A 26,108-nucleotide genomic window follows, 5' to 3' on the forward strand; every position below is an offset into this window, starting at 1 on the left:
TTGCAAACCACAAGTCAAACAATTTGTGCCAAAAGCTTTTTCTGTACACAATACAGAAATTGTTCCTTTACAAATGAATTCTTGATTAGGATTTAAGAGTTAAAGCCACAAATAATTCTATGCAAACATATAGAATTTGTGTTCTAGGCAGTTCAAATGTAAAAAAACAAAAACACAGCTAAAATCCTTCTTACCTAAGAAAACATTAACTACAGAAAAGGAAATGTGTGTGGTGAATAAACATAAAGCTGAAGGGGAAAATTTAATTAGTCACTTGAGAAGAAACTGTTTTTCAATTATTTTTGGTCTTTCCTAAGCAAGTAAAAAGGATTCCACTTATTTTTTTTTGACTTATTTTTAATTGGAGGATAATTGCTTTATAATGTCATGCTGGTTTCTGCTATACAACACTGTAACTCTGCCCTAAGTATACATATATCCCCTCCCTCTTGAACCTCCCTTCCATCCCCCCAATTCACCCCAAGGATCCCACTTATATCAAACTTTTTTTTAATATATCAGACTTTAAATCCCTCAAAAAAATCATACTTTATCCTGGAGAATGTGTAACCAACTCCCCAGTACACTCACTACTAAAAATAACAATAAATAAAAGTGAAACATCTTACAGCTGGGGATGTATCTACTTTCCTGCTTCAATTTTCTGCAAATATCAGGGGTAATTTTTCCAAATAAACTAACCTAAACTGAAGCACATTACATTTAAAGAGTGGCAAATTTTATATTGTTAGGTGCACTCAACAAAAGTTAATACATATTGCTGCCATTTCCAGAATGCCATTCTCAGGCAGTATCACCTTCTATGGTGCTAAGTGTCACCCCTGGAAAACTGCTCACAAACTCACAGCAAAGCCGACTGGGGGAAGGGAAGTGACAACACTGTGACAGTGCCCAAGAGGGCGCCAGAAGAGTAGTGGCTGTTTTAAAGTCAGGGACGTGGCATGAAGGCGGAAAAGGGTGAAAGCACGTTGAAAGCTGGAACGCCAAAAGGTAACCAGCAGTTACTGAGTGAAAGCCATGTTCCTGAAGTTACTTCTGGGGTTAATCGTATATGACAACTATTTATCACCTCCATTATACGGAGGAGGAAATAGCTTTAGAGAAGTCAAATAACTTACTGCCTAATCATCCAGCTATTATGCAGCAGACAAGGAATTCAAGACTAGATTTGCTTGACTCCACACCCCCCACTCTTCATTTCCCCAGGCTGCCTCTGGTTCTTCAGCATAGAGACTTCAGGTTCCCTGTGAGCAATGTCAATGGTGGGCTCTAGGAGGGAGAGATCCATCTGGAGGCAAATGGTCACACACTCTCATGGGGAGCCTAGACTTCTCAGCCTTTGTTCATCCCAAACTGCCTTTATACATAATCTTTTCTTCCATTTTTCCTTTTACAGACCTAACGCACTGGATGGATGGATGGATGGATGGGAGGGAGGTGGCGGTGAGCTGTTGACTTAGATGTTTATTTGATTTACAAACTTCTCTGTCCTTGTCTTTGTTCAAATTGTTCCCTGTACCCGAGGCCTTTCTCCAGTATCCCTGTAGCTAATCACATCTACGACTGAATGTCCAGTTCAAAGGACATATCCACACAGCACTCCCCAATCTCCACTGTCCCATTTAGTAGTAGTAGCTCCAATCTAAATTCTCTTGATCTTTTAGGTATAAATATATACAAATATACAAATAATATGATGCCAGATAGGTACATGCTATAAATAAAATAAAGGGGCAGGGGAGAAAGAATGATGAAAGAGGCAGTGTAAGGACACAGAAAGTATATGGCAAGACCTCCCCAAGGCAGTGATTTGTAACACAGTGTGTTTAAGTCAACACAAACTATTTCAGCACCAACATCTATTTCAGAAAAGAGTCTGCTGCACTGGTTTTTCATTATAGATATTATTTTAGAGGGGACAATATTTCACACAAGATGCTGACAGGTGTTTACAAACAGGTGCAAACTTCCAGTCACACATATTCTGAAAAAATGTTAAGAGTGATTTGTCAGTGAGAAGTCTGAGGCCAAAAAGCAGCTGAACTACAAGAATTTTAAATGAAATTTCAAGAAAAAGACTTAGTAACTCTTCAACTCTAAGCTGTACGTTTACTTTCTGTCATGTATGAAAAGAACAGCAACAGGAAAACACACTCGAAGAGAGATCCTGCAGTTTTCATTTAATGATAGAAAAATTAGTCTGGGGAATTCCCTGGCAGTCAGTGCTCTCACAGGTCCGTGTTTGATCCCTGGTCACAGAACTAAGATCCCACAATCCTCACGGTGTGGCCCACCACCCCGCATCCCAAAAAAGATAGAAAAATTAGAATATCCTACCCCCCTTTAGAAGTCACACTGCCTACATGACTTAAAGAAAAACAGCACACACTAAAATTTTCTTTCACAGACTTATATAAGAGTTTGGAGGGCTCAATTCCTTCAATCACTTAGAACCAGGAGGTGCCTTCACACAAAAATCTAAGGGCCAAAGTACTCACTTCCCTTTCTTCCTCAGATTATTTTGTTGATTCCTCAGTACCTTGAGTGAAATATCTGTGGTCAATACTCTTTTTCAAAACTATTACTCTGATTACAGTCAGATTTTTTTATTTCCCCGATTACAAAAATTCCCTCTTTCATCTACACTATTGTCCTATCTGCTTTGACTTTTTTCTTATCTAATGATCCAAATATTCTTGCAAGCCAACTTACAGATCCCCAAAACTTATTTCTGCTTCAGAAATTCTTAAGTCTTTTTGAGCCATGGGTCTCTGGTAGTCTGGTGAAGCCTATGGACCCCCTTCTCAGATTGCTTTTTAAATGCATAATTAACTATATGCGACCACAAAAGAAACTAATTATACTGAACTATTAGCAAAAGAATGAAAAAAAAAAAACCTGATATTTTAATATATGTGTACCTTTATTATCAAATAACAAGGTCTAACAGTGGGTCTGATAATACCATAATCCAAAGAAATTATAAGCATAAATGATACTTTAAAAATGTTTTACTGGAGTGTACCATAAATGATATTTTAAGATACCTGCAACAACTGTAAACAAGACACAAAAATATCTATTATTTATGTTGGTGACAAAGTCACAGGCATTGCTAACTCTACTGTGGTTTGTTGCTTATAATGACAATACAGTTATCAGATAATAAAGACGTGTTTTGTTCTCATTCTAGTTCAAGGAGCTCCTGAATTCTAACCACCAAATGGTGAATCCCAGGTTTAAAATCCTTTCTAGTTTAAAGCCTCGCTCAAACTGATTTTTAGCACAAATTTTAAAATTAAAACACTGAGTTCTCCTTTGACTTACCTCTCGTCTGAACGGACCACCACGCCTCCCTGTTTTTACGCAGATTTACAGACAGAACTACCTGTTTATTTCTCTGCTTTGCTTAGCCAGCACCCGTTTAAAATTTTGCCAGTCAATGAAAGACGAAGTTGAAGGAAAGGCGGTGGAAGCAACCGACAGCTTCTTATTTACAGACCTCCAACAGGAAGTGGAAAGATGCCAAGTATGGTGTGTATGTTTCTGGTAGGTGGGCTGCCCCTCCACCCCCAGACCGTTGAGTCCAGCTTGTCAAGAGTCTCCGAACCAAGACATCTTCACCAGCGGCTCTCAGAGGATATTGCACCTTCTCGCCTCCCATTCTCAGTTCTCCAGCTGCCAGGTCGCTCGCCTCTGTTTCTCCCTTCCCATCCCATCCCCCACGCGTCCCTCCCTCTTGTCCGCCCCAGGCTGCCTGGTCCCCTGCGCGCCGCCTCCTCTCCCCTCTGGACCGAATCGTGTGCCCCCGGCCCCACGTCTCCCCTCGCTGGAGGGAAGGGCCCAGGGCCCAGGGGTTAGCTGCACCCGGTGGCCCGCCGTCAGGCGCAGGCTGCGGCCCTAGGCCGGAGCAGCACCGCCGCCAGGCAAGGAGCCCGCGCACTGGGCGCGGGGTGATCCGGGACGTGCACTTACCGAGAAGATCATGCGGAGAGGGCACCGAGGTCTGCGTCGGACCGTCACTCGGCCTCGGAGCCGTCCCCTCGCCGCGAACTGCCACGGCCGCTGCCCCCGCCGCCGCCACTCGCTAGTTGGCTTCCCTGCGTCCTGCGGCGGCGCTGCCGCCAAGTCATCGCGCTTGCGCAGAGCCGCGGGGACCTCTGGGACTGGTAGTTCGGACCCGCGGCCAGCGGCGCCTCTTCCGCTTTTACCCCCCACCCCCCACCCCCGAGTCCGCCGCGGGCTGGAGCGGTCTTCCGCGGCTGGGTAACCGCGAAAGGGCTTCCGGAGACTTGTTAGCCAAAGACCCGCTCTTGCTCTCGCGTACGGTACCGCTGAATGTTAAAAAATCCGTCTGAGCATGTGTAAAGTAAAACAATTTATAGCATTTATGTTTTAGGTGACAAGTGTCACTTGGCCTGAACACATCATTCGAAACCCATATGGCTCTTTCTTCCTACTTTCTGTTAAAAGTGTCACTAATTGCCTTTAATGACACCTAGGTTTTCAGTCTTAAACCTGATTTCCCACTATGTTTATCAAATTTTACATACTGTAAACTTGACCATACAGTTTTTAGGTCGATTGACTATTTATTTAATACAATCTTTTAAAAATAACAATTCACATAGATTCAAATGTCAGGTTAACTGAACACTCCTATAAACCTTAGAATTGGAAGACACCTTAAAAGTCATTAGTCCAACTTCCCCCCGGGCATGAATTCCCTCTTGTACACTCCCTCCAGATAGGCGTCCGACTTCTATTTCAACAGTTCAAATTTCAGAGCGCTCACTTCCTTAAGTAAGACAGCCTGCTCAACTGTTGGGCAGCGTTTAATGTTAGAAAGTTCTCCTGCTGAACCAAAATCTATTTCCCTTTTACTTCCTTCCACTGCTAGTAGTTATGCTGCTTACAGCAATATAGAATATTTTCCCCTTGATAGTCTTTCAAAAACTTGAACACAATAATTATATCCTCCAACACTAGGCGTCTCCAGACCAAAAAAAAAAAAAAGTGATAATTGTCAGTTTTGCAACAACTTAAATATGATTCAGCTCCCAGACTGCTTTCCATATTCTTGATGTAGTATCTTTAGAAATTGTCAAAATTTGCCTCGGATTTATTGCCTTTTTTTTTTTTTAATCACAAGAGCATTCCGTGGTAAGCTCGTCAGGTATTATTGCTATCATATTGCCATTCAACTGACTCAAGAATTCGATTAGAGATTATTCCACAGCTCTATTATAAAACATTGTCCAAACCAACCAGAGGCTTCCTTTGTGGTTCAGATGGTAGCTGCTGCTGCTGCTAAGTCACTTCAGTCGTGTCGGACTCTGAGCGACCCCATAGACAGCAGCCCACCAGGCTCCCCTGTCCCTGGGATTCTCCAGGCAAGAACACTGGAGTGGGTTGCCATTTCCTTCTCCAATGCCTGAAAGTGAAGTCACTCAGTCGTGTCCCACTCTTTGCAACACCATGGACTGCAGCCTACCAGGCTCCTCCATCCATGGGATTTTCCAGGCAAGAGTACTGGAGTGGGGTGCCACTGCCTTCTCCGTCAGATGGTGGAGTCCACCTGTAATGCAGGAAACCTGCGTTCAATCCCTGGGTGGAGAGGATCCCCTGGAGGAGGGCATGGCAATCCACTCCAGTATTCTTGCCTGGAGAATCCCATGGACAGAGAAGCTTGGTGGGCGCATAGAGTCGGACATGACTGAGCAACTAACACACAAACACACACACAGCAACCAGTGAATGAAAAAAGCAACAGAATATGGTTTATTATTTAGGGTAAAAGGATAATCACACAGATTAAGGATCATAATAATAAGCTAAGTTATAAAGTGCATTCAGATTCTTGGTAAAAATCTTCATCACGTTGATGGGCCATGACTTTAGAAAGGAAGTAACACTTCAAATTTACCGAATGGTTGGATTTCAAGAAAGAAATGGCATATCACTAAGGAAGAGTCCAGCAAAATGAAATGGATCACGTTTGCTCTCACTTAACACTGAGTACAGTGCTATAAATGGGCTGGAGCACACAGGCCAGGTTAAAGGGGAAGGAAAGAGCCCCCAAAGTTGCAAGAAGTTCTTAAAGGTTGTGAAGAAATTGCAGTATGTAGTAAGTAAAAAGAATACCAGGATGGTCAGTTAGTCATTCTGAGTCCTCTGTCAACCTATAAATGAAGAACTTGACCTAGATAAGCAGTTCTCAATATTTTCTTCCAGCTAGTACATCCAAGGAACACAATCTGCACATCAGAACAATGGATCACTGGACTCCCTAGTGGCACAGTGGATAAGAATCCACCTGCAAACGCAGGGCACTCCGGCTCCATCCCTGGTCCAGGAAGATTCCACATGCCACAGAGCAACTAAGCCCCAGAGCCGCGACTACTGAGCTGTGCTCTAGAGCCCCCAAAAGCCAGAACGACTGAGCTGTGCTCTAAAGCCCTGAGAGCCACAACTACTGAGCCTGTCTGCAGCCTGTATACCTAGAGCCCAGGCTCCACAACAAAAGAAAGCAGCGCAATGAGAAGCCCATTCCCGGGCAACAAAGAGTAACCCCCACTCGCCCCAACTAGCTGTGCAAAGCAGTGAAGACCCACCGCAGCCAAAAAAAAGGAGAAAAGGATCACTGTAATTCTTATGGAATATGAAGATTATTCTGAACACTTTTTACACAAAGGAAAGTGAACTCAGGAAATGAAAAGATGTTCAGAATCAATTAATAGTACACTTTACAGGAAGAGAGGGCTTCCCTGATAGCTCAGTTGGTAAAGAATTCACCTGCAATGCAGGAGACCCCCAGTTTGATTCCTGGGTCGGGAAGATACCCTGGAGAAGGGATAGGCTACCCACTCCAGCATTCTTGGGCTTCCCTTGTCGCTCAGCTGGTAAAGAATCTGCCTGCAATGTGGGAGACCTGGGTTTGATCCCTGGGTTGGGAAGATCCCCTGGAGAAGGGAAAGACTACCCACTCCAGTATCCTGGCCTGGAGAATTCCATGGATTACAGTCCATGGAGTTGCAAAGAGTCAGACATGACTGAGCGACTTTCACCTCACTACAAAGGGAGAGAACCCCATTTTGTTCACCACTGTCTCTCTGGAACCTGCCATGCTACCTACTTAGGATGTAATACATATTTTCTTTAAAAAAAAAATGAATGAGATGAATAAACAGTGAGCAGTGGTCAAAGCCCTTTTCTTTCCACTACATCACAGAACTTTCCTTGACATACAGAGAAAATGAAATTACATGTTCATAGCCACAGAAATCATGCCGGATCTAGATTAGAGGTCAGTTCTTGAGACTCTCGACCTCATAATCCCCAGACTACTCTGCCACAGAAGCAGAGAGCAGTGACGAACTCAATTTGTTTTTAAGTGTTCTCTTTCCTTTTGTTTGTGCACAGCCAGTACTTGGAGGCACGATGAGAAAGCAGGTGCTACGCTAAGTGATTTGAGGGGCTTTTGGTATTTCCAGATAAAAATATTTTTTCCTTATGTCCATGATAGCTCCCTGAAATGTCATCATTAGTGATAGAAACATTGAATCCTGGATGTTAGAGCTGTATCAGAGATCATCTAGTCCAAAGTTGCATTCATTTGAATTTGGAGGCTATTCCTCAAGAGATCCTGATTAAAAAGTACATGCCCCTAGAAAAAGTAAAATTTACATTATTGTGCATCTATACATAGGAAAGAAATATGACAGTTAATTGAGAGAAAACTATACCAGAAAGAAAAATAGGGTCATATCTAGAAAGAAATAAAAATTAGGAAGAGGAAGAGCAAGGTGAAAGAGAAACAAAAACAAAGACTTCATTTATGTGAAATTTTATTTGGTGTGTGTTTGGGAAATGAATTAGTTTGAAGCAATGGTACATACTTGGTTTGTGCAAAGATTAATTTTAGTGTCTCATCTGAGCCAATTAGATTATAAACTAGGTGATAAGTAAATATAGGAATAACATGAATAGAAACCAGTATAGCAGAGAATTCATAATTTTACTATTAATTAATTCTGAGACTGTATTTTCAACTGTAAAACAGAGACATCATCAATCCCCTCTATCCCATTTGGTTGTTATTAGGGTAAAACCAGAGGATGCAGGCCAAAGCTTTTTATCATGTCAAAATATAAATGTTACACTTTGACATAATTCAAACTCAAACAGCTGGCAAACATTCAATGCTAAAGGCTAACTTGGTTGTTTTCTGTTTACTACATTTCTTGTATAAAGTCTACTTTCAATCCAACAAGTAATATATTCATTCTTGTTCTTATAAAATATATATATGATACACAACATGGATGGGCCTAGAGATTATCCTACTAAGTGAAGTAAATCATATGAAGACAAATATGTGATAGCACTTATATATAGATTCTAAAAAATGATACAAATGAGCTTATTTACAAAACAGAAACTCACAGACTTAGAAAACAAATTTATGGTCACCAAACTGGAAAGGTGGGAAAGTGAAAGTGTCTGACTCTTTGCTACCCTATGAACAGTAATCCACGGAATTCTCCAGGCCAGAATACTGGAGTGGGTAGCCTTTCCCTTTTCCAGGGGATCTTCCCAATCCGAGGATCAAACCCAGGTCTCCCACATTGCATGCGGATTCCTTACCAGCTAAGCCACAAGGGAAGGCCAAGAGTACTGGAGTGGCTAGCCTATCCCTTTTCCAGTGGATCTTCCTGACCCAGGAATCAAACTGAAGTCTCCTGCATGGCAGGCGGATTATTTACCAAACTGAGCTATCAGGGAAAGGTGGGGCAGAGGGATAAATTAGGAGGTTGGGATTAATATATATACACTAGTAAAGTAAATGCTGCTCGGTCGTGTCTGACTCTTTGCGACCCCATGGACTGCAGCCTACCAGGTTCCTCCATCCATGGGATTTTCCAGGCAAGAATACTGGAGCAGGTTGCCAACGATAATCAATAAGGACCTACTGGATAGCACAGGGAACTCTACTCAATATTTTGTAATAGAAAAGGAATCTGAAAAATAATAGAAGTATGTATAACTAAATCATTTTGCTGTACACCTGAAACTAACAAAACATTGTCAATGAACTATACTCAATATAAAATGAAAAACTTTATTTAAAAAATGAATAAAAAGAAAATTAAAAATTTTAAATGTATACAATATAAAGAGGTCAAAAATTCCTCTTGATTCCCATCCAATTCCATCCAGGAGCCAAGCTTGTCACCTTGATAGGTATCCATCCAGATTTGGCGAATGGTGGGGTGTTTAACACAAATAGAATCACATTGTACATATTGTTCCATGTTCTGTAACACTTTTTTCATGTAATAATAAATCCTGGCATCTTTCCATATAGATACATAAAAATCTAATTCATCGTTTTGAATCTTACACAATATTTCCGTAGTATATTCTATCCTAGTTTAGTTTAGCATCTCCAATTGATAGACATTTAGGTTGACTCATCACACTTTGAATAACAAAAAAATACATGTGAATTAACTATATGTTATGTCTTAATGGGAAAATTTTTCTAAACCTCTGGAAAATCCAGGAAGACAGGCATGGACGCTGTCCTATACACAGGTGGCAAAGAGTTCCTTCACAAAGTCCTTTTTTGCACGTACACAGTCTGGTTGAAAGTCTAGAACAAGATTGCAGCCATAGCCTTATTCCACGCTCTGTGCCCTTGGCTGTCCTGCACTGGCCCCCGCTGGCAGGTTCAGAAATACAGATATTCAGAGGTCGGTTTACTGTGAAGCTGATGTAGCTTTTGATTTAAGGCAATCTATTAATGTATTCACATAGTCATTTAGTTTTGTAACGTTTGCCAAGGAATTTTAAATTATTGGCTAAATTGAGAACAGATAAAAGCCTAAAATTTGAGACTACTGGAAATGTTAAAAATGACTCCTGTAGAACAGGATCATAAATCATGCAACTCATACTTCAGGGCAATGAAATCTACTATAAAATTTATTTTTCTACCATTGCAAGTTATGTACAGAATGATAGGAGCTATAATGTTAATGCAACGTAAAACTCTGGCGCATTATCTGTATTTGAATTTAACTGATGACTAATTACAATGTATGGGCTTCCCCTGTGGCTCAGCAGTAAAGAATCCGCCGGCAACGCAGGAGACACAGAACACATGGATTTGATTTCTGAGTTGGAAAGATCCCCTGGAGGAGGAAATGGCATCCCACTCCAGTATTCTTGCCCGAAAAGTCCTACAGACAGAGGAACCTGGTGGGCTACAGTCCAAAGGGCTGCAGAGTTGGACAGGACTAGGCAACTAAGCAAGCACTCAGTCACAATGTACGAAGAATCTTAAAAAAAAATTTTGTTGTTGTTGTTTTTATTTATTTGCCTGTGCTGAGTCTCAATTGCAGTTGAGATCGTTAGTTGTGGCACATGAATTCCTAGTTGCGGCATGAGGGATCTTAGTTCCATGAACAGGGATCAAACCCAGGCCTCCTGCATTGGGAGTATGGAGTCTTAGCCACTGGACTACCAAGGAAGTCCCTTACAGTGTATGAAGTATCCTTAATGTAATCATATCTTATAGCTTTCACTGATGACTTATTTCACTGTCTTGTATTACTCTTAGTTTTAAGTCCTTAAAGTTTTCCAAGTTTATTAAGCTCCTGATAGATAAATGGAGATTTTTTAATAGCAAAAATGTCTAGACCAAAAAAGTAACATGCTTACACTTTATGTACTTTTTGAAAATCATAGATATCAACACTTTTAATGGCTACATAATATATCAAACTGATAAATCATAACATCATTTCAAAATGGAAATTGTTTACTCTTGATAGCAGATTTTAAATGCAAAATTCATGCAAATTAAAAAACTCTACAATACAGAAATAAGTTAAATAGAAAATTAATACTTTATAAAGCTTATTTTAAAAATACATGGCATAGGACTCATTGAGTAACTTGCTTTTTTATTTAATAATAGTTTATTTTGCTAAGTTTATAAGTTAATTCTAAAAGTTTTGTGGGGGACTTCCCTGGTGGTCCAGCTAACACTCCATGCTCCCAAAGCAGGGGGCCAAGGTTCGAGCCATGGTCAGAGAACTAGATCCCACACGACACAAGACCCAGTGCAGCCAAATACATAAAATTTTAATAAAAAATAAAATTTATATGGAAATACAATTGCCATGATTAGCCAAAGACACTCCTGAAGAAGAGCAGCATGGAAGGACTTATCCTACCAGATACCAAAATTTATTACAGTTGACTCTTGAACAATGTGTGGGGTTAGAGATACCAGCCCTCTGCATAACAGAAAATCCAACTGTAACTTATAGTTAGCCCTCTGTATTCACAGTTCTACATCCACAAATTCAACGAACCTTGGATTCTGTACTACTGTACTATTTCTTATTGAAAACAATCCATGTGTAAGTGGATCCATGCAGTTCAAACCTGTGTGTCGCTCAAAGTCCAGCTCTATACAGCTATAGAAATTAAGACAGAGACTCACAAAACACTGATATTAAAAATGGTGTTGGGACAATTGAGTATCCATATGGGAAAAAATTCATTTTACTCACACTATGTATAACTTACATATATCAAAAAATAAATTCCAAGTAAATTATATAGATCTGAGAGAGACAGGTTTAAAAATGTAAGTTTTAGGGACTTCCCTTGTGGTCTAGTGGTTAGGACTCTGCACTATCAAAGCACTGGTTTAATACTTGGCTGAGAACTAAGATCCCACATGCTGCAGGACATGGCCAGTTAATTAATTAAAACAATAAAAAGTAAGTTTTTAGCAGATAATTAAGAACAAGATCTTCTTGATCTCAGGATAAGGAAAGATTTCTTAAACAAGACATAAAAAAGCAGAACCATAAAAGAAAAAAAATTGATGTTTTCCGTTTGTCAAACTATCTGGCCATCAAAGATAGCATTAAGTTCTAACTTAATTTTAGTGATGGTTACATGAATCTATCCATCAGATAAAACAGTATAAGACTGCTTTCTAGCCTCTGCTCTCAGTAGGGATGTTCTTCTCCGGAGGTTCGGGTGGGTTGGGGTGAGCTGCCACCAGGCCTCTGAGGGCCAGGTCCCTGGCATGCAGACTCCCTGGGTCTGGAGAGGTTCCTGTCGCAACCCTGCTGGCCCGAGGTTTCTGCGTCCTGAACACTGGAGGGCGGTGTCCTGGTGTGAGAACTCAGGAGGCCCCAAAGAGGCCCCAGGTCTGCCTTTCCACGTCAGGAGATGGGACGATGGGGGTGAGTTTATTGCTCATCGATTGTATGTCAGGGAATTTTTAATAGAAGAGGGGATTTTTTGCGTGTGAAAGGGAAAGGCTTCACAATATAACTGCAGGTATGTTGACCTTGTCAAAGAGTGAAATCAGGTCAACGCCGAAGTGCCACTTAAGTTTAGATCTTGATAATTGTGTCAAGGTGCAGAATTTGGCAGAAATGAGTACCACCAGCCTTGCAGGTGAAAGATGGAGGCTTGAAGCACAGATGGCTGCCAGGTGAATACTTACTATCTGGGAGCACACAGATTATCTAAGGCTGTCCTTGGTGAGGAATTTGACAACTTGATATCAGGAGCTGCTTAGAGTATTTAAAACTTACAAGGTTACTAAAAACTACTGCTTTTGGACAGTCCATAAATGTACATATAAAACAGTGGGGCTATAAATTAAATACTAATGCTTCTTGGAAAAAAACTGTATAGGATTATATACAAACATACACACAGGCTAAAAAGATGGTAGAAACTGAATGCAATGTGCGATCTAGTTAAAAGTAATGGTCTGATGTCAACTTCCTAGTTTTTCCAACTATGTAAGATGTCACTTTACACCTTACATCCTCCATCTTACACTGGAGGAACCTGAGTGAAGGGTACATGGGATTCTAGTATTTTGTTGCTGTTTTTGTTGTTCAGTCGCTCAGTCATGTCCAATTCTTTGTGACACCATGGACCGCAGCACTCCAGGCTTCCCTGCCCTCCACTATCTTCCAGGGTTTGCTCAGACTCGTGTCCATTAAGTCAGTGATGCCATCCAACTTTCTCATCCTCTGCTGGCCCCTCTCCTCCTACCCTCAATCTTTCCCACCATCAGGGTCCTTTCCAGTGAGTCAGCTCTTTGCATCACATGGCCAAAGTATTGGAAATTCAGCATCAATCCTTCCAATGAATATTCAGGGTTGATTTTCTTTAGGATTGACTGGTTTGATCTCCTTGCTGTCCAGGAGACTCTCGAGTCTTCCCTAATACCACAATTCAAAAACATCAGTTCTTTGGCACTCAGCCTTCTTTATGGTCCAACTCTCACATCCTTACAAGACTACTGGAAAAACCATAGCTTTGACTATACAGCCCTTTAATGGCAAAGTAACTTTCCGCAAGTCTGCAATGCTTTCAAAAGTAAAAGGTTTTTAAAGACACTAGGAAGAGTTGAAAACACAGTGTGGTGAAAGGGTATTTGCAATACATATAACTGAAAAAATGACTAATATGTAGAATATAAAGAACTAATTACAAAATAAGAAACTCTAAATCGAGAAAAGGACAATTTCAGAAAATAAATCAAGAAAGACAAATGTCATATCGTGTATATGTGGAATCTAAAAAAAAATTATACAAACTTATTTACAAAAACAGAAACAGATTCACAGACTAAGAGAACGGACTTCTGGTTACCAGGGGCAAAGTGTGGGAGGGAGGGATAGATTGGGAGTTTGAGATTGACATGTGCACACTGTTATATTTAAAGTAAAGAACCAATAGAGACCTACTGTTTAGCACAGGGAACTCTGCTCAGCATACTGTAATAACCTAAATGGGAAAGGAATTTGAAAAAGAATAGAAAAAGGAAAAAACAAGAACACATGCCTGGGGTTTTTGAGCCACTTTGTACTAGTTCGGCTGGTTTATACTAACAAGTACGTATTCTCTGGTGAACATCTTCCCTCTGGATGTGCACTGTATACCTGATGGACCCCCAGTAAAAACCCTGGACTCCTGGGCTCAGATGAGCTTCCTTGATTGGCAACATTCTGTGCATGTTGTCACACATTGTTCAGCTCAGTTCAGTTCAGTCGCTCAGTCGTGTCTGACTCTTTGCAACCCCATGAATCGCAGCACGCCAGGCCTCCCTGTCCATCACCAACTCCCAGAGTTCACTCAGACTCATGTCCATCGAGTTGGTGATGCCATCCAGCCATCTCATCTTCTCCTCCTGCCCCCAATCCCTCCCAGCATCAGTCTTCTCCAATGAGTCAACTCTTCGCATGAGGTGGCCAAAGTATTGGAGTTTCAGCTTCAGCATCAGTCCTTCAGTACCCAGGACTGATCTCCTTTAGGATGGACTGGTTGGATCTCCTTGCAGTCCAAGGGACTCTCAAGAGTCTTCTCCAACACCACAGTTCAAAAGCATCAATTCTTCGGTGCTCAGCTTTCTTCACAGTCCAACTCTCACATCCATACATGACCACTGGAAAAACCATAGCCTTGACTAGACGGACCTTTGTTGGCAAAGTAATATCTCTGCTTTTGAATATGCTATCTAGGTTGGTCATAACTTTCCTTCCAAGGAGTAAGCATCTTTTAATTTCATGGCTGCAGTCACCATCTGCAGTGATTTTGGAGCCCAAAATAATAAAGTCTGACACTGTTTCCACTGTCTCCCCATCTATTTCCCATGAAGTGATGGGACCAGATGCCATAATCTTCATTTTCTGAATGTTGAGCTTTAAGCCAACTTTTTCACTGTCCTCTTTCACTTTCATCAAGAGGCTTTTTAGCTCCTCTTCACTTTCTGCCATAAGGGTGGTGTCATCTGCATATCTGAAGTCATTGATATTTCTCCCGGCAATCTTGATTCCAGCTTGTGCTTCTTCCAGCCCAGCGTTTCTCATGATGTACTCTGCATATAATTTAAATAAGCAGGGTGACGATATACAGCCTTGATGTACTCCTTTTCCTATTTGGAACCTGGAGCAATTAATCATGTCTTATGTTACCCCACTGAGAGAAGATTCTTAGAAATCTGGACTTCTGATTTCCCTGTGCCTATTTTGCTAATTTTATTTTGTTGTGCTTGTTCAGTCACTAAGTCATGTCTGACACTTTGCGACACCATGGACTGCAGCACACCAGGTTCCTCTGTCCTCCACTATCTCCTGGAGTTTGCTCAAATTCATGTCCATCAAGTCAGTGATGCTATCTAACCATCTCATTGCTATGTTATGTAATATATGTTATGTAATAAACCATAACTGCTGCTGCTAAGTCTCTTCAGTCGTGTCCGACTCTGTGCAACCCCATAGATGGCAGCCCATCAGGCTCCACCGTCCCTGGAATTCTCCAGGCAAGAACACTGGAGTGGGTTGCCATTTTAACTATGAACCCCATAAAAGAAATCAAAATGACCAATAAAAATATGAATAAGTACACAACTCCATTTAAAATCAGAGAAATTAAAACCACAATGAGAAGCGAGTACACATGCCTCAGACTGTCAAATAAAGTTTATACCAAGTGTTGACAATGACATGAACACGCGGACTTCTCATAAACTTCTGGTGAGAGTGTACACTTGGAAAGCAGTTCAACACGATCTACTATATTTGAAACATATTTAAACCTTTTGAAGATATTTAAACCCTAGACAGCATGTTAAAAAGCAGGGCATTACTTTGCCAACAAAGGTCCATATAGTCAAAACTATGGTTTTTCCAGGGTTTGGAAAGGAAATCAGTCCTGAATGTTCATTGGAAGGACTGATGCTGAAGCTGAAGCTCCAATACTTTGGCCGCCTGATGTGAAGAGCTGCCTCATTGGAAAAGACTCTGATGCTGGGAAAAACTGAAGGCAGGAGGAGATGACAGAGGATGAGATGGTTGGATGATATCACCGACTCGAAGGACAAGCTTGAGCAAGCTCCAGGAGCTGGTGATGGACAGGGAAGCCTGGTGTGCTGTAGTCTATGGGGTCACAGAGTCGGACACAACGGAATGACTGAACTGACTGAAACCTTTTGATCCTTGTGTATGCTCAGTCGCTCAGTTGTGTCAGGCTCTGCAACCCAATGGACTGTACCCATCAAGCTCCTCTGTCCATGATTTTTTCTGGCAAGAATACTGAAGCATGTTGCTGTTTCCTAGTCCAGGGTATCTTTCCCACCCAGGGATCAAACCTGCATCTCTTACACCTCCTGCATTGGGAGGAGGGGGGCCCTCCTCCTCCCAATGTGTAGCCTGGGAAGCCCCCATACTACACACCTGATCTTAGCCAAAACCCTGGTCATACACTGTAGAGAAATTCATGTACGTGTGTACCAAGAATCATGAAGAATGTTCACAGTAGCATTGTTCATAATAGCCAAAATACTAAATACAACCTAAATTGTGCTGTCTTGGGGATACTAAACAATTGAATGAATTAGAGCTACACATAACAGTAAGGATAAAACTTTAAAACAATGTGAGTGAAAGAAGCCAGACACGAGTATATATACTCTTGGGTTCCGTTACATCAAGTGAAAAAATACAAAGGAATCTAAACCATGATGTGTGAGGAGGTATTTTTACATGGTTAAGTTCTGAAGACTGTAACAATAAAGTCACTTTAAAAATATATATTTATTTATTTATTTTTGGCTGCGCTCAGTCTTCATTGCTGCGGGCAGGTTTTCTCTAGAAACAGTGAGCCTGGGCTACTTTCTGGTTGCCGTGTGCGGGCTTCTCATTGCAGTGGTTTCCCTTGTTGCAGAGCACGCGCTCTAGGATGTGCAGCCTTCAGCTGCTGCAGCTCTTAGCACACAGGCTCAATAGTTGTGGGCACACAGGCTCAGCTGCCCCACGGCATGCAGAATCTTCCCAGACCAGGGATCAAACCTATATCTTCTGCATTGGCAGGCAGCTTCTTAATCACTGGACCACCAGGGAAGTCCAGAAAAGTCACTTTTTTTCATGGAGGAGGGGACTGTGCTAGGGGAAAAAATGAGGACTTCTGGGTACTGACAACATTCTATTCCTTGGCCTAGTTATTGAATACTTAGGGATTCACTCATGTTTTTCATTAAACTGTACATCTGTATTTTCTGCATCCACACTGTAATTTATAATAAAACGGTTTAAAATGTATAAAACATTCATCATGTAGTAGATACTCAATTCAGGGCACCCAGTATGACATTTAAAAAAAATGAAGGCAGCTGATTTGTGACAATCTCCAAGAAACACAGCTAAGTGGATAAAGGAGCAGAAACCATTTGTGCACTATCCTCTACCATTGGTTTTAAAACTGGGTTACACACACACACACATTGCATGTGAATAAAACATCTCTAGAAGGTACTATCAGAAAGCAGTGACAGCAGTAACCTTCACTTGTGTAGGGTAACAGGGCTGGGGACTGGGTGGCAGGCCAACTTATTTTCACTGTATACTGTACCCTTTGAATTATATGCTACGTATATATTATTTCCTATTTTAAAAATTTAGAAATTTAAGACATCAAATATTGTCACTCAAAATCAACAGGTAGCTCTTTATGCTCAGTCCTTCCTCTTTTCTTTTTTAAATTTATTTGGCTGCACTGGGCCTTAGTTGTGGCATGTGGGATATAGTCCCCTGAAGAACAGGGATCAAACCCAGGCCCCCAGCCTTGCAAGAGTGGAACCTTAGCCACTGGACCACCCAGGAGGTCCCCTCCGTAGCTTACTGTACTTCAAAGGAAAACTTTTAAAACGAACACTTTATGTATAAAATACTTTATAATTAATCAAGTACCTCAATCATAAGTAGCTTTGTGAGGAGGCACAATTACATCCATTTTAAAAGCGAAGTCACTCAGTCATGTCCGACTTTACAGACTAGTAAACAGAGCTTTAGAGAGATTCAGCGACTTACCCTAAAGTGAAGTCACTCAGTCGTGTCCAACTCTTTGGGACCCCATGGACTGTAGCGTACCAGGCTCCTCTGTCCCTGGGATTCTCCAAGCAGGAATACTGGAGTGGGTTGCCATTTCCTTCTCCAGGAGATCTTCCCAACCCAGGGATCGAACCAGGGTCTCCCATATTGCAGGCAGACGCTTTACCATCTGAGCCACCAGGGAAGTCAATGCCAATTCGTGACAGAACTGGAACTCATTTTTATGCCTGTGAACTCTGTGATCCTTCTTCTCTATCATGCTGACACAATATATCCTCCTAAATCCCTTTCACCAAAAATATTTATGTGAAGAACAGAAAACACACCATCTGTTACTTTTCACTTGTGTGTGGGGAAGGTTCTCTATTAAAGTCACTTTTTAAGTGAAGACAAAAAAACTTATTGAATGATACATTGCACTATCAGAAGTACTAAAATATCCTATAAGATTCATACTTCCTATTACTCCCAGCTTGGGTAATGGGGAGATATACTTTTCTCTCACTCTCTTGTTGTTTAACGAAGGCTGAGGAATTATTCGGTCTCTTAATCAAAAAAGACATCTTATGCAGCCAATACAAGAGAGTAATTAGATGTAACACTTTTCAAAGCATTTCCAAAAATTTTTGTCAAATTCAATGAGATCACCAAACACTATTTTCCGTAGAAAGTAATCTTAAAAATTCACTCTCAAGAGGTGGTTTGCTTGAAGACTTCTAAAATTTATTCTCATAGTATATTTACATGATAAATAATAGCATTACCACTACTGTACAACTTTCACATACAATATCTCATTTGATCCTTGAAACAAGCCACCAAGACAAGGAAGGACAGAAATTCCTGACATTCAATAGAAGAAGAAACTGAGGCTCTGGGAGGTTGCGTGTTTCCACGGTCATATGCCTTCTTAGCTGAATATTCTCTCCAACAAAGTATGTGAACTTACCAGGGTGTAAATATTCAACTTGTTGATTACATTGGCCTTTTCCTTCTTGCGCTATGCCTTTAATTCCCTTTCAGAAAGGAAGATTTAGGAGCTAAATAACATCTAATCCTAATCAACTGTAACTCTGCTTAGCTTTCTGAGATCAGATGGGAAATAGAAATGTATTTTCTTATCCATAAGGGCACAAGTAAACTGAGCTTGTTTAAATTACTGGATAAAAATCTACATTTGTCTATCACCAATATCAAAATACTTGCAAACTATGTAACTACTCTATATCCTAAAAACTACAGAAGTCTTATAAACCTGAAGTTCAGGATGACAATCCAGACTACAGAAATTAAAAATTGACCTGCCAAAGCTCAAATTCTGGTTCTGTATCTTTTCAGCTGTGTGACCTCCTGGCCAAGTTTCTTTACCTCTTAGAGCTTCATACTCCTTATCTCCAAAGTAGGGATTTAAAAAATATTTACCTAAGGATTAAAATATTGCACTTACAGCATTTAGCATAGTGTTTAGCACTAAAATATTGATAACTTAGCACTGTTATTATTATTGGTATTTAACATTCAGCAAACTAGATTTATTTACTGATTTTCCTACTCCATCCATAAATGATTGCACTTTGGAATACATTATAATTTACCTAATATATTTGACTTTTAAAAATACTATAACCACCAACATGTTCAATTCTCTTTAGCAGTTAGCCAGATACCACTTTTCTAAATCTCAGAAAAGGAGAGCTGCAAAGGTTACTCCATCAATCAAGGATGAGGCTGAAATTGAGAGCTGTTTTTAAAGGATATGGACTATGATACATACAGAAAATTTGCTTGCAATGATATGTAACTGCAATGTGGTGGAATGGGGATGTCTATCTTGATAATGGGCTGATGTAACCCGAAGGGTAGTTGTTACAGCAGTATTACAAGCCCTGTGAAAGAGATGCATGATGCAACTTCAATTGTAAAAATGGAGTCAACACTGAGTCACCAGCATAACCTTTGAGGAGCACTAAAGGAGAAAGAAAAATTCCTGAGTACTGACTCCTAGGCTCAGCATCTTAGTCAACTGTGTGTAAGATGTTTCAGTGCTATTTGGACAGAGTATTGCTCATACCAATGAATCTCAGGAAACCATTTAGTGCAAAAAATACTGGAGTCACTAGCTCCCGACTGTGGTTAAGTCCCACAAATTTACTGTAAGCATCTCAAAATATTTTTTTATCAGGCTTTTGACCCATCTCTAGTAGGGCCTCTAAAATGATTTGTTGCATAAGTGAACTTAATTTTAAAAAACTGTTGGGAGCCTCTGTGGCAGTTCAGTAGTTCCAATGCAGGGGACATGGGTTTGATCCCTGGTTGGGGAACTAATACCCCACATGCTCTACACTGAGGACAAAGAACAAATTTAAAAACTTATTATGAGGATTGGCTACAGAGTCAAGCTTACTTGGATATCAATAATAACTCTATTACTTAGCAGCTCTGCGACAATTAATCTCTTTAGTCTCCATTTTCTCATCTGTAAAATGGGAAATGCCAAGTATTGAACTGTAAGGACCAAAAGGCAAAAGAATAATGTTTGGCACATAGTAAGGCTAAAGTAAATAGCAGCCTTTATACTTTTTGCTACAAGAGTATGGCAATATCCAGAGGTCTTTGTCCATTAAATACGTTTAGCACAATAGGACCTTTTCCAGAAGTGAAAGTAAAAAGGTATCAATAAAGGATGAAGAAGGCATTGTAAATGATAATCTGAGCCACAAAAGGAAATGATGGCAAGGAGAGGGAAGACAAGGGGTGACAAGCTAGAAAAATGATACATCCCAAGGTGGGAGTGATGGCATTAGCACGCTCTTAAGGGCAGGGTTGCCATGTGTAGGGGACTCTGTATAGGAGCCAATTACTTTGGTCAGGTCTGTGCCGGGACTTACCGTGGGGTAAGGCAATGTGGGGAGACCTGGGAAACACGGGTGCCGGGGCATGTGAGTAGCAGGAGCCATGATTCGCGACCGGGCAGTGCCTAGCTTAGGTCCCAACTAGAGAGCAGCGGCCTGATGAGCAACACAAGACCCCAGGACACTAGTACCTGTGGCAGCTATTGAGGACAGAGAAATTTGTTCGGAGGTGATTACAACATCTACGCTGACACCTGCCTGCCTGGGACGGGATGGAGGCGGGGAGGAGAAAACAGCCGCTTCCCTCGAGAGAGACGGAGGAAGGTCAGCCGGGCGGGTCGTGGAGAAGGCACAGACTCAAGTCCTACTGCCTCGAGGGGATCTGGCACGCCGGACGGGCCCGGATCCCCTCAGGGCCCAGCGTGGAGGTGGGACCTCAGCTGTTACCGGCGGAAACCACCTCGGTGTGAGAGATCCCGTCACTGACAGGCAGCTGCTAAACCAACGGAGCTGGAGCACGGGGCGGATGTTGTGTCTCATTGGTGATTGTTGGGCGCGCCCAACAGCCAATGAGTCAGCCCGGGGGGCGTAGCGATGACGTTTGCTGCGGAGGAGGCCGCTTCGAATCCGCAGCGGCCAGCTTGGTGGCCTGGACCAATCAGCGACGTCCAACGAGCTGCGCCTTCGCCAATCCGAGGCCTCCACGACGGGGCTGGGGGAGGGTATATAAGCGGAGTAGGCGACGGCGCGGTCGACGCTGACCGAGACATCACAGACGCTTCAACTTAATCTTTTCGTGCGTTTGAGAGGTAGGTGCTGAGGCCTGTCTTTTCGGACCTGCCCTTCGCATTGTCCGCTGTTCTCCTGATCCGGGGCCCTGTCATCCTCAGCTCGGTAACGTCGGTGCGCTCCTGTGTTTGCGGCCTGTGGCTGGTTTTCCTACGAAGCCCTATAGCTGCCTGCTGACCGACTGGCCGACGGTGCCGGAAAGATGAAGCTGTCCCTGGTGGCCGCGGTGCTGCTGCTGCTGCTCGGCACGGCACGGGCGGAGGAGGAGGACAAGAAGGAGGACGTGGGCACGGTGGTCGGCATCGACCTGGGTACCACCTACTCCTGGTAAGTGGGGTTTGGGGAGAGGGGAAAATGGGGCGTGGCCTCCTGGGCTGCCCAGAGCATCGTGGTGCTGATTCCTTCCGTTCGGTTTTTTCCGCCAGCGTCGGGGTGTTCAAGAACGGCCGCGTGGAGATCATCGCCAACGATCAGGGCAACCGCATCACGCCGTCTTATGTGGCTTTCACTCCTGAAGGGGAGCGTCTGATCGGCGATGCAGCCAAGAACCAGCTCACCTCCAATCCTGAGAACACAGTCTTCGACGCCAAGCGACTCATCGGCCGGACTTGGAACGACCCGTCCGTGCAGCAGGACATCAAGTTCTTGCCTTTCAAGGTTCGAACCGGTTTTTTCCTTCTAAATAGATAGTGGGTGGTGGTGATGGGAGTATTTAGGATTAAAAAGTTTAGGCACGAGCAAGGGGGATAGAGTTGTCGTGTGTATGTAATTTTATTTTATACTCCTAGTATATTTCAGAACTGAAGATAGTTAAGTTGGCAAGGAAATTTCATGCAAAACTATTCTGTCGACAATAGTTTAGGATTAAGAGACTGATTAAAACTGAAGTGGCTTGTAATTGTAAGGCACCTTCTACACCTTAAATATTTCTGCCCCAAATAGTCAGTTCAAAGGGTCCCAAATAAACCCAGCTTTGGAGAGGGAAGTGAGTCTCAGTCCTCTTTCTTTTAAAGTTTAAAATGTCATTGCTTCTATGTCTGAAAATAGTAATTATTCTCTCAAATAGGTGGTTGAAAAGAAAACTAAACCATACATTCAAGTTGATGTTGGAGGTGGGCAAACAAAGACATTTGCTCCTGAAGAAATTTCTGCCATGGTTCTCACTAAAATGAAGGAAACTGCTGAGGCTTATTTGGGAAAGAAGGTAGGTATTTTCTAGAACCTTGTTGAGCAGTTTTATTATTACTGTTTCTGATTGTGTTGTGTAGATCTTTCATCATTTTGAAAGTCTGACATCCATGTACATCCATGTATATATTTAATCACTTGCATGTTTTACTGGAGATAAAATACTAGGGTCTTTTCATTTATCACTTACTGCTTGCAAGTCCGCATACATATAATTATATATCTTAAAAATAAAATGATTGTAACTTAAAGATTAAACTATGATAAAATATGTCTGACTACCTTTTGTTATCATTTTAGGTTACTCATGCAGTTGTTACTGTACCAGCATATTTCAATGATGCCCAACGCCAGGCAACCAAAGATGCTGGAACTATTGCTGGATTGAATGTCATGAGGATCATCAATGAGCCGTAAGTGTTAAATTCAAAAGTATGGCACATTTGCCAAATGTGGAAAGGTAAAAGTTAAGTAAGGTTTGTTTTTTCTTTCTCATTCCCTTAACAGGACAGCAGCTGCTATCGCTTATGGCCTGGATAAGAGGGAAGGGGAGAAGAACATCCTGGTGTTCGACCTGGGTGGTGGAACCTTTGATGTGTCTCTTCTCACCATTGATAATGGTGTCTTTGAAGTCGTGGCCACTAACGGAGACACTCATCTGGGTGGAGAAGACTTTGACCAGCGTGTCATGGAACACTTCATCAAGCTCTACAAAAAGAAGACTGGCAAAGATGTTCGGAAGGACAACAGAGCTGTGCAGAAACTCCGGCGTGAGGTAGAAAAGGCCAAACGGGCCCTGTCTTCCCAACATCAAGCAAGAATTGAAATTGAGTCCTTCTATGAAGGAGAAGACTTCTCGGAGACCCTGACTCGGGCCAAATTTGAAGAGCTAAACATGGTATGTTCCTTGTTTTGCTAATGAGATCTAGTTAGACTCTGAGTTTGGGACAGTGCATTTAGGGATTTCGACTATTTGTTGGTATGACAGGCATCATCACAGTGATTGTATCTCTTACTCTAGGACCTGTTCCGTTCAACCATGAAGCCTGTCCAGAAAGTGTTAGAAGATTCTGATTTAAAGAAGTCTGATATTGATGAAATTGTTCTTGTTGGTGGCTCTACTCGAATCCCAAAGATTCAACAGCTGGTTAAAGAGTTTTTCAATGGCAAGGAGCCATCCCGTGGCATAAACCCAGATGAGGCTGTGGCATATGGTGCTGCTGTTCAGGCTGGTGTGCTCTCTGGTGATCAAGATACAGGTAAGTCTGTCAGCATTGTCCACAGTGCTTCAGTAGCTTAATGAGAAGAGTATTAGCTGTTGCTTTAGAAAGTAATAGAACACAAGCAGCAAGCTCAAAGAGCTAGTGAAGGGTACAGTGATGACAAGACCTGGAAGTCTCAAGATCCTTAACAGCTGTATTTAATTCACTGCTTCTGAAATGATTTTGCATAGAACCTAACCAAATGGCAAGATGGAGAAGATAAAGTTTTATTGATCGTGGGGACTGCTTGGTATTGCTCCTGGGACTCCTGAATTGGAACTTACACAGTTAACTTATTTTTGCAGGTGACCTGGTACTGCTTGATGTATGTCCCCTGACACTTGGTATTGAAACTGTGGGAGGTGTCATGACCAAACTGATTCCAAGGAACACTGTGGTGCCCACCAAGAAGTCTCAGATCTTTTCTACAGCCTCTGATAATCAACCAACTGTTACCATCAAGGTCTATGAAGGTAATTGCTTACATTTGTTAATACCATGATATGTGTTTGAAGAGTTTGACTTTTTTTAATATACACTGTTGAAATGACTAGGGAGAGAAGTGTCTGCTGTTTTCAGGTGAGAAGGCCTTAATTTAGTGTTGAGTTTGGAAGAGCCAGGACTAAAATCTGTTTTTTGTCTGGCACTCTTTTCCATTAAAAATGCCTTCAGAGCTGGCTTCTAAAATACAACGAGCAAAGTTCATACTGCTATAAAGTAGACAAAATTCTATTAACAGTACTAGTAACTTAATTCAGTGTTCTTTTCAGATCCAGTACAACCCACTTTAAGTTGATAAGAGTGCCTTTCCCACTGCAGACTTAAATGTAGAGATCCAAATGTACTAACATTTATCAGTGACAACTAACAATTTTTGTGTGTGTGACTTCTAGGTGAACGACCTCTGACGAAAGACAATCACCTTCTGGGAACTTTCGATCTGACTGGAATTCCTCCTGCACCCCGTGGGGTCCCACAGATTGAAGTCACCTTTGAGATAGATGTGAATGGCATTCTTCGAGTGACAGCTGAAGACAAAGGTACAGGCAACAAAAATAAGATCACAATTACCAATGACCAAAATCGCCTGACACCTGAAGAAATTGAAAGAATGGTCAATGATGCTGAGAAGTTTGCTGAAGAAGACAAAAAGCTCAAGGAGCGCATTGACACAAGAAATGAATTGGAAAGCTATGCCTACTCTCTTAAGAATCAGATTGGAGATAAAGAAAAACTGGGAGGTAAACTTTCCTCAGAAGATAAGGAGACCATGGAAAAAGCTGTAGAAGAAAAGATTGAGTGGCTGGAAAGTCACCAAGATGCTGACATTGAAGATTTCAAAGCTAAAAAGAAGGAGCTAGAAGAAATTGTTCAGCCAATTATCAGCAAACTCTATGGAAGTGCAGGCCCTCCCCCAACCAATGAGGAGGAAGCAGCAGACAAAGATGAGTTGTAGACACTGCTCAGCTAGTGCTGTAATATTGTAAATACTGGACTCAGGAACTTTCGCTAGGAGAAAATTAAGAGAACTTAAGTCTCGAATGTAATTGGAATCTTCACCTTGGAGTGGAGTTGAAAATGCTATAGCCCAAGTGGCTGTTTACTGCTTTTCATTAGCAGTTGCTCACATGTCTTGGGGTGGGGGGCAAGGAAGAATTGGCTGTCATCAAAAGTAGGTTAAAAAAAGCTGGGTTAGGCGTGTGTTCACCTTGAAAATGTTCTATTTAACAATTGGGTCATGTGTATCTGGTGTAGGAACTTTTTTCTACCATAAGTGACACCAATAAATGTTTGTTATTTACGCTGGTCTAATTTTTGTGATAAAGCTTCTAATTAGGTTAGTCATTTAAGGTTAGACTCTCATGTGTTGGGAGTGTTCAGGGCTTTGAGGTAAGGAAACATTTCTTTAAATATTCAGTCATTTTGGGAAACCTGCCTAACCTAATCTAAGAAAAGGGGTGGGAGTTTGGTTCATCCATATGCTTAACTAGGCAAGGACCATTTCAAGAGCGGAGTTTTCTTGAGCATAGTTGAAACTTCCTGCTTCCCCTTACCTT

The 26,108-nt window shown here is 41.7% G+C and overlaps 2 protein-coding genes and 1 long non-coding RNA gene across 15 annotated transcripts in view; 1 reads left to right on the forward strand and 2 right to left on the reverse strand.

Moving 5' to 3' along the window:
• Window positions 1-4,152, reverse strand: part of GAPVD1 (GTPase activating protein and VPS9 domains 1) — a 65,882-nt gene extending 61,730 nt beyond the window's left edge. For 8 of the 13 annotated variants that reach the window (XM_060411803.1, XM_027966445.3, XM_060411797.1 and 5 more), the window contains exon 1: window positions 3,997-4,152. The gene's annotated coding sequence lies outside the window, so the exon portion shown is untranslated. Of the gene's footprint in view, window positions 1-3,348; window positions 3,490-3,996 lie in introns of those variants that run through there. The other 5 variants (XM_060411802.1, XM_060411798.1, XM_060411796.1 and 2 more) reach the window with 1 other exon arrangement.
• A 4,976-nt stretch (window positions 4,153-9,128) lies between these two features.
• On the reverse strand, window positions 9,129-21,242 carry LOC132659378 (uncharacterized). The gene is made up of 2 exons (XR_009599741.1): window positions 17,940-21,242; window positions 9,129-15,891 (listed from the first exon to the last, which is right to left on the reverse strand). It is a non-coding gene; the product is annotated as an uncharacterized LOC132659378 (long non-coding RNA).
• Window positions 21,243-21,565: 323 nt separating this feature from the next.
• On the forward strand, window positions 21,566-25,852 carry HSPA5 (heat shock protein family A (Hsp70) member 5). Its single transcript, XM_004005637.4, has 9 exons — window positions 21,566-21,621; window positions 21,703-21,928; window positions 22,027-22,258; window positions 22,668-22,805; window positions 23,090-23,202; window positions 23,297-23,687; window positions 23,811-24,048; window positions 24,357-24,524; window positions 24,945-25,852. The coding sequence occupies exons 2-9, from the start codon at window positions 21,804-21,806 to the stop codon at window positions 25,505-25,507; spliced, it is 1,968 nt and encodes a 655-aa protein (XP_004005686.1). The 5' UTR covers window positions 21,566-21,621; window positions 21,703-21,803; the 3' UTR covers window positions 25,508-25,852.
• The last annotated feature ends 256 nt before the right edge of the window (window positions 25,853-26,108 follow it).

The sequence above is a fragment of the Ovis aries genome, chromosome 3 (genome assembly GCF_016772045.2).
Source record: "Ovis aries strain OAR_USU_Benz2616 breed Rambouillet chromosome 3, ARS-UI_Ramb_v3.0, whole genome shotgun sequence".
NCBI lineage: Eukaryota > Metazoa > Chordata > Mammalia > Artiodactyla > Bovidae > Ovis > Ovis aries.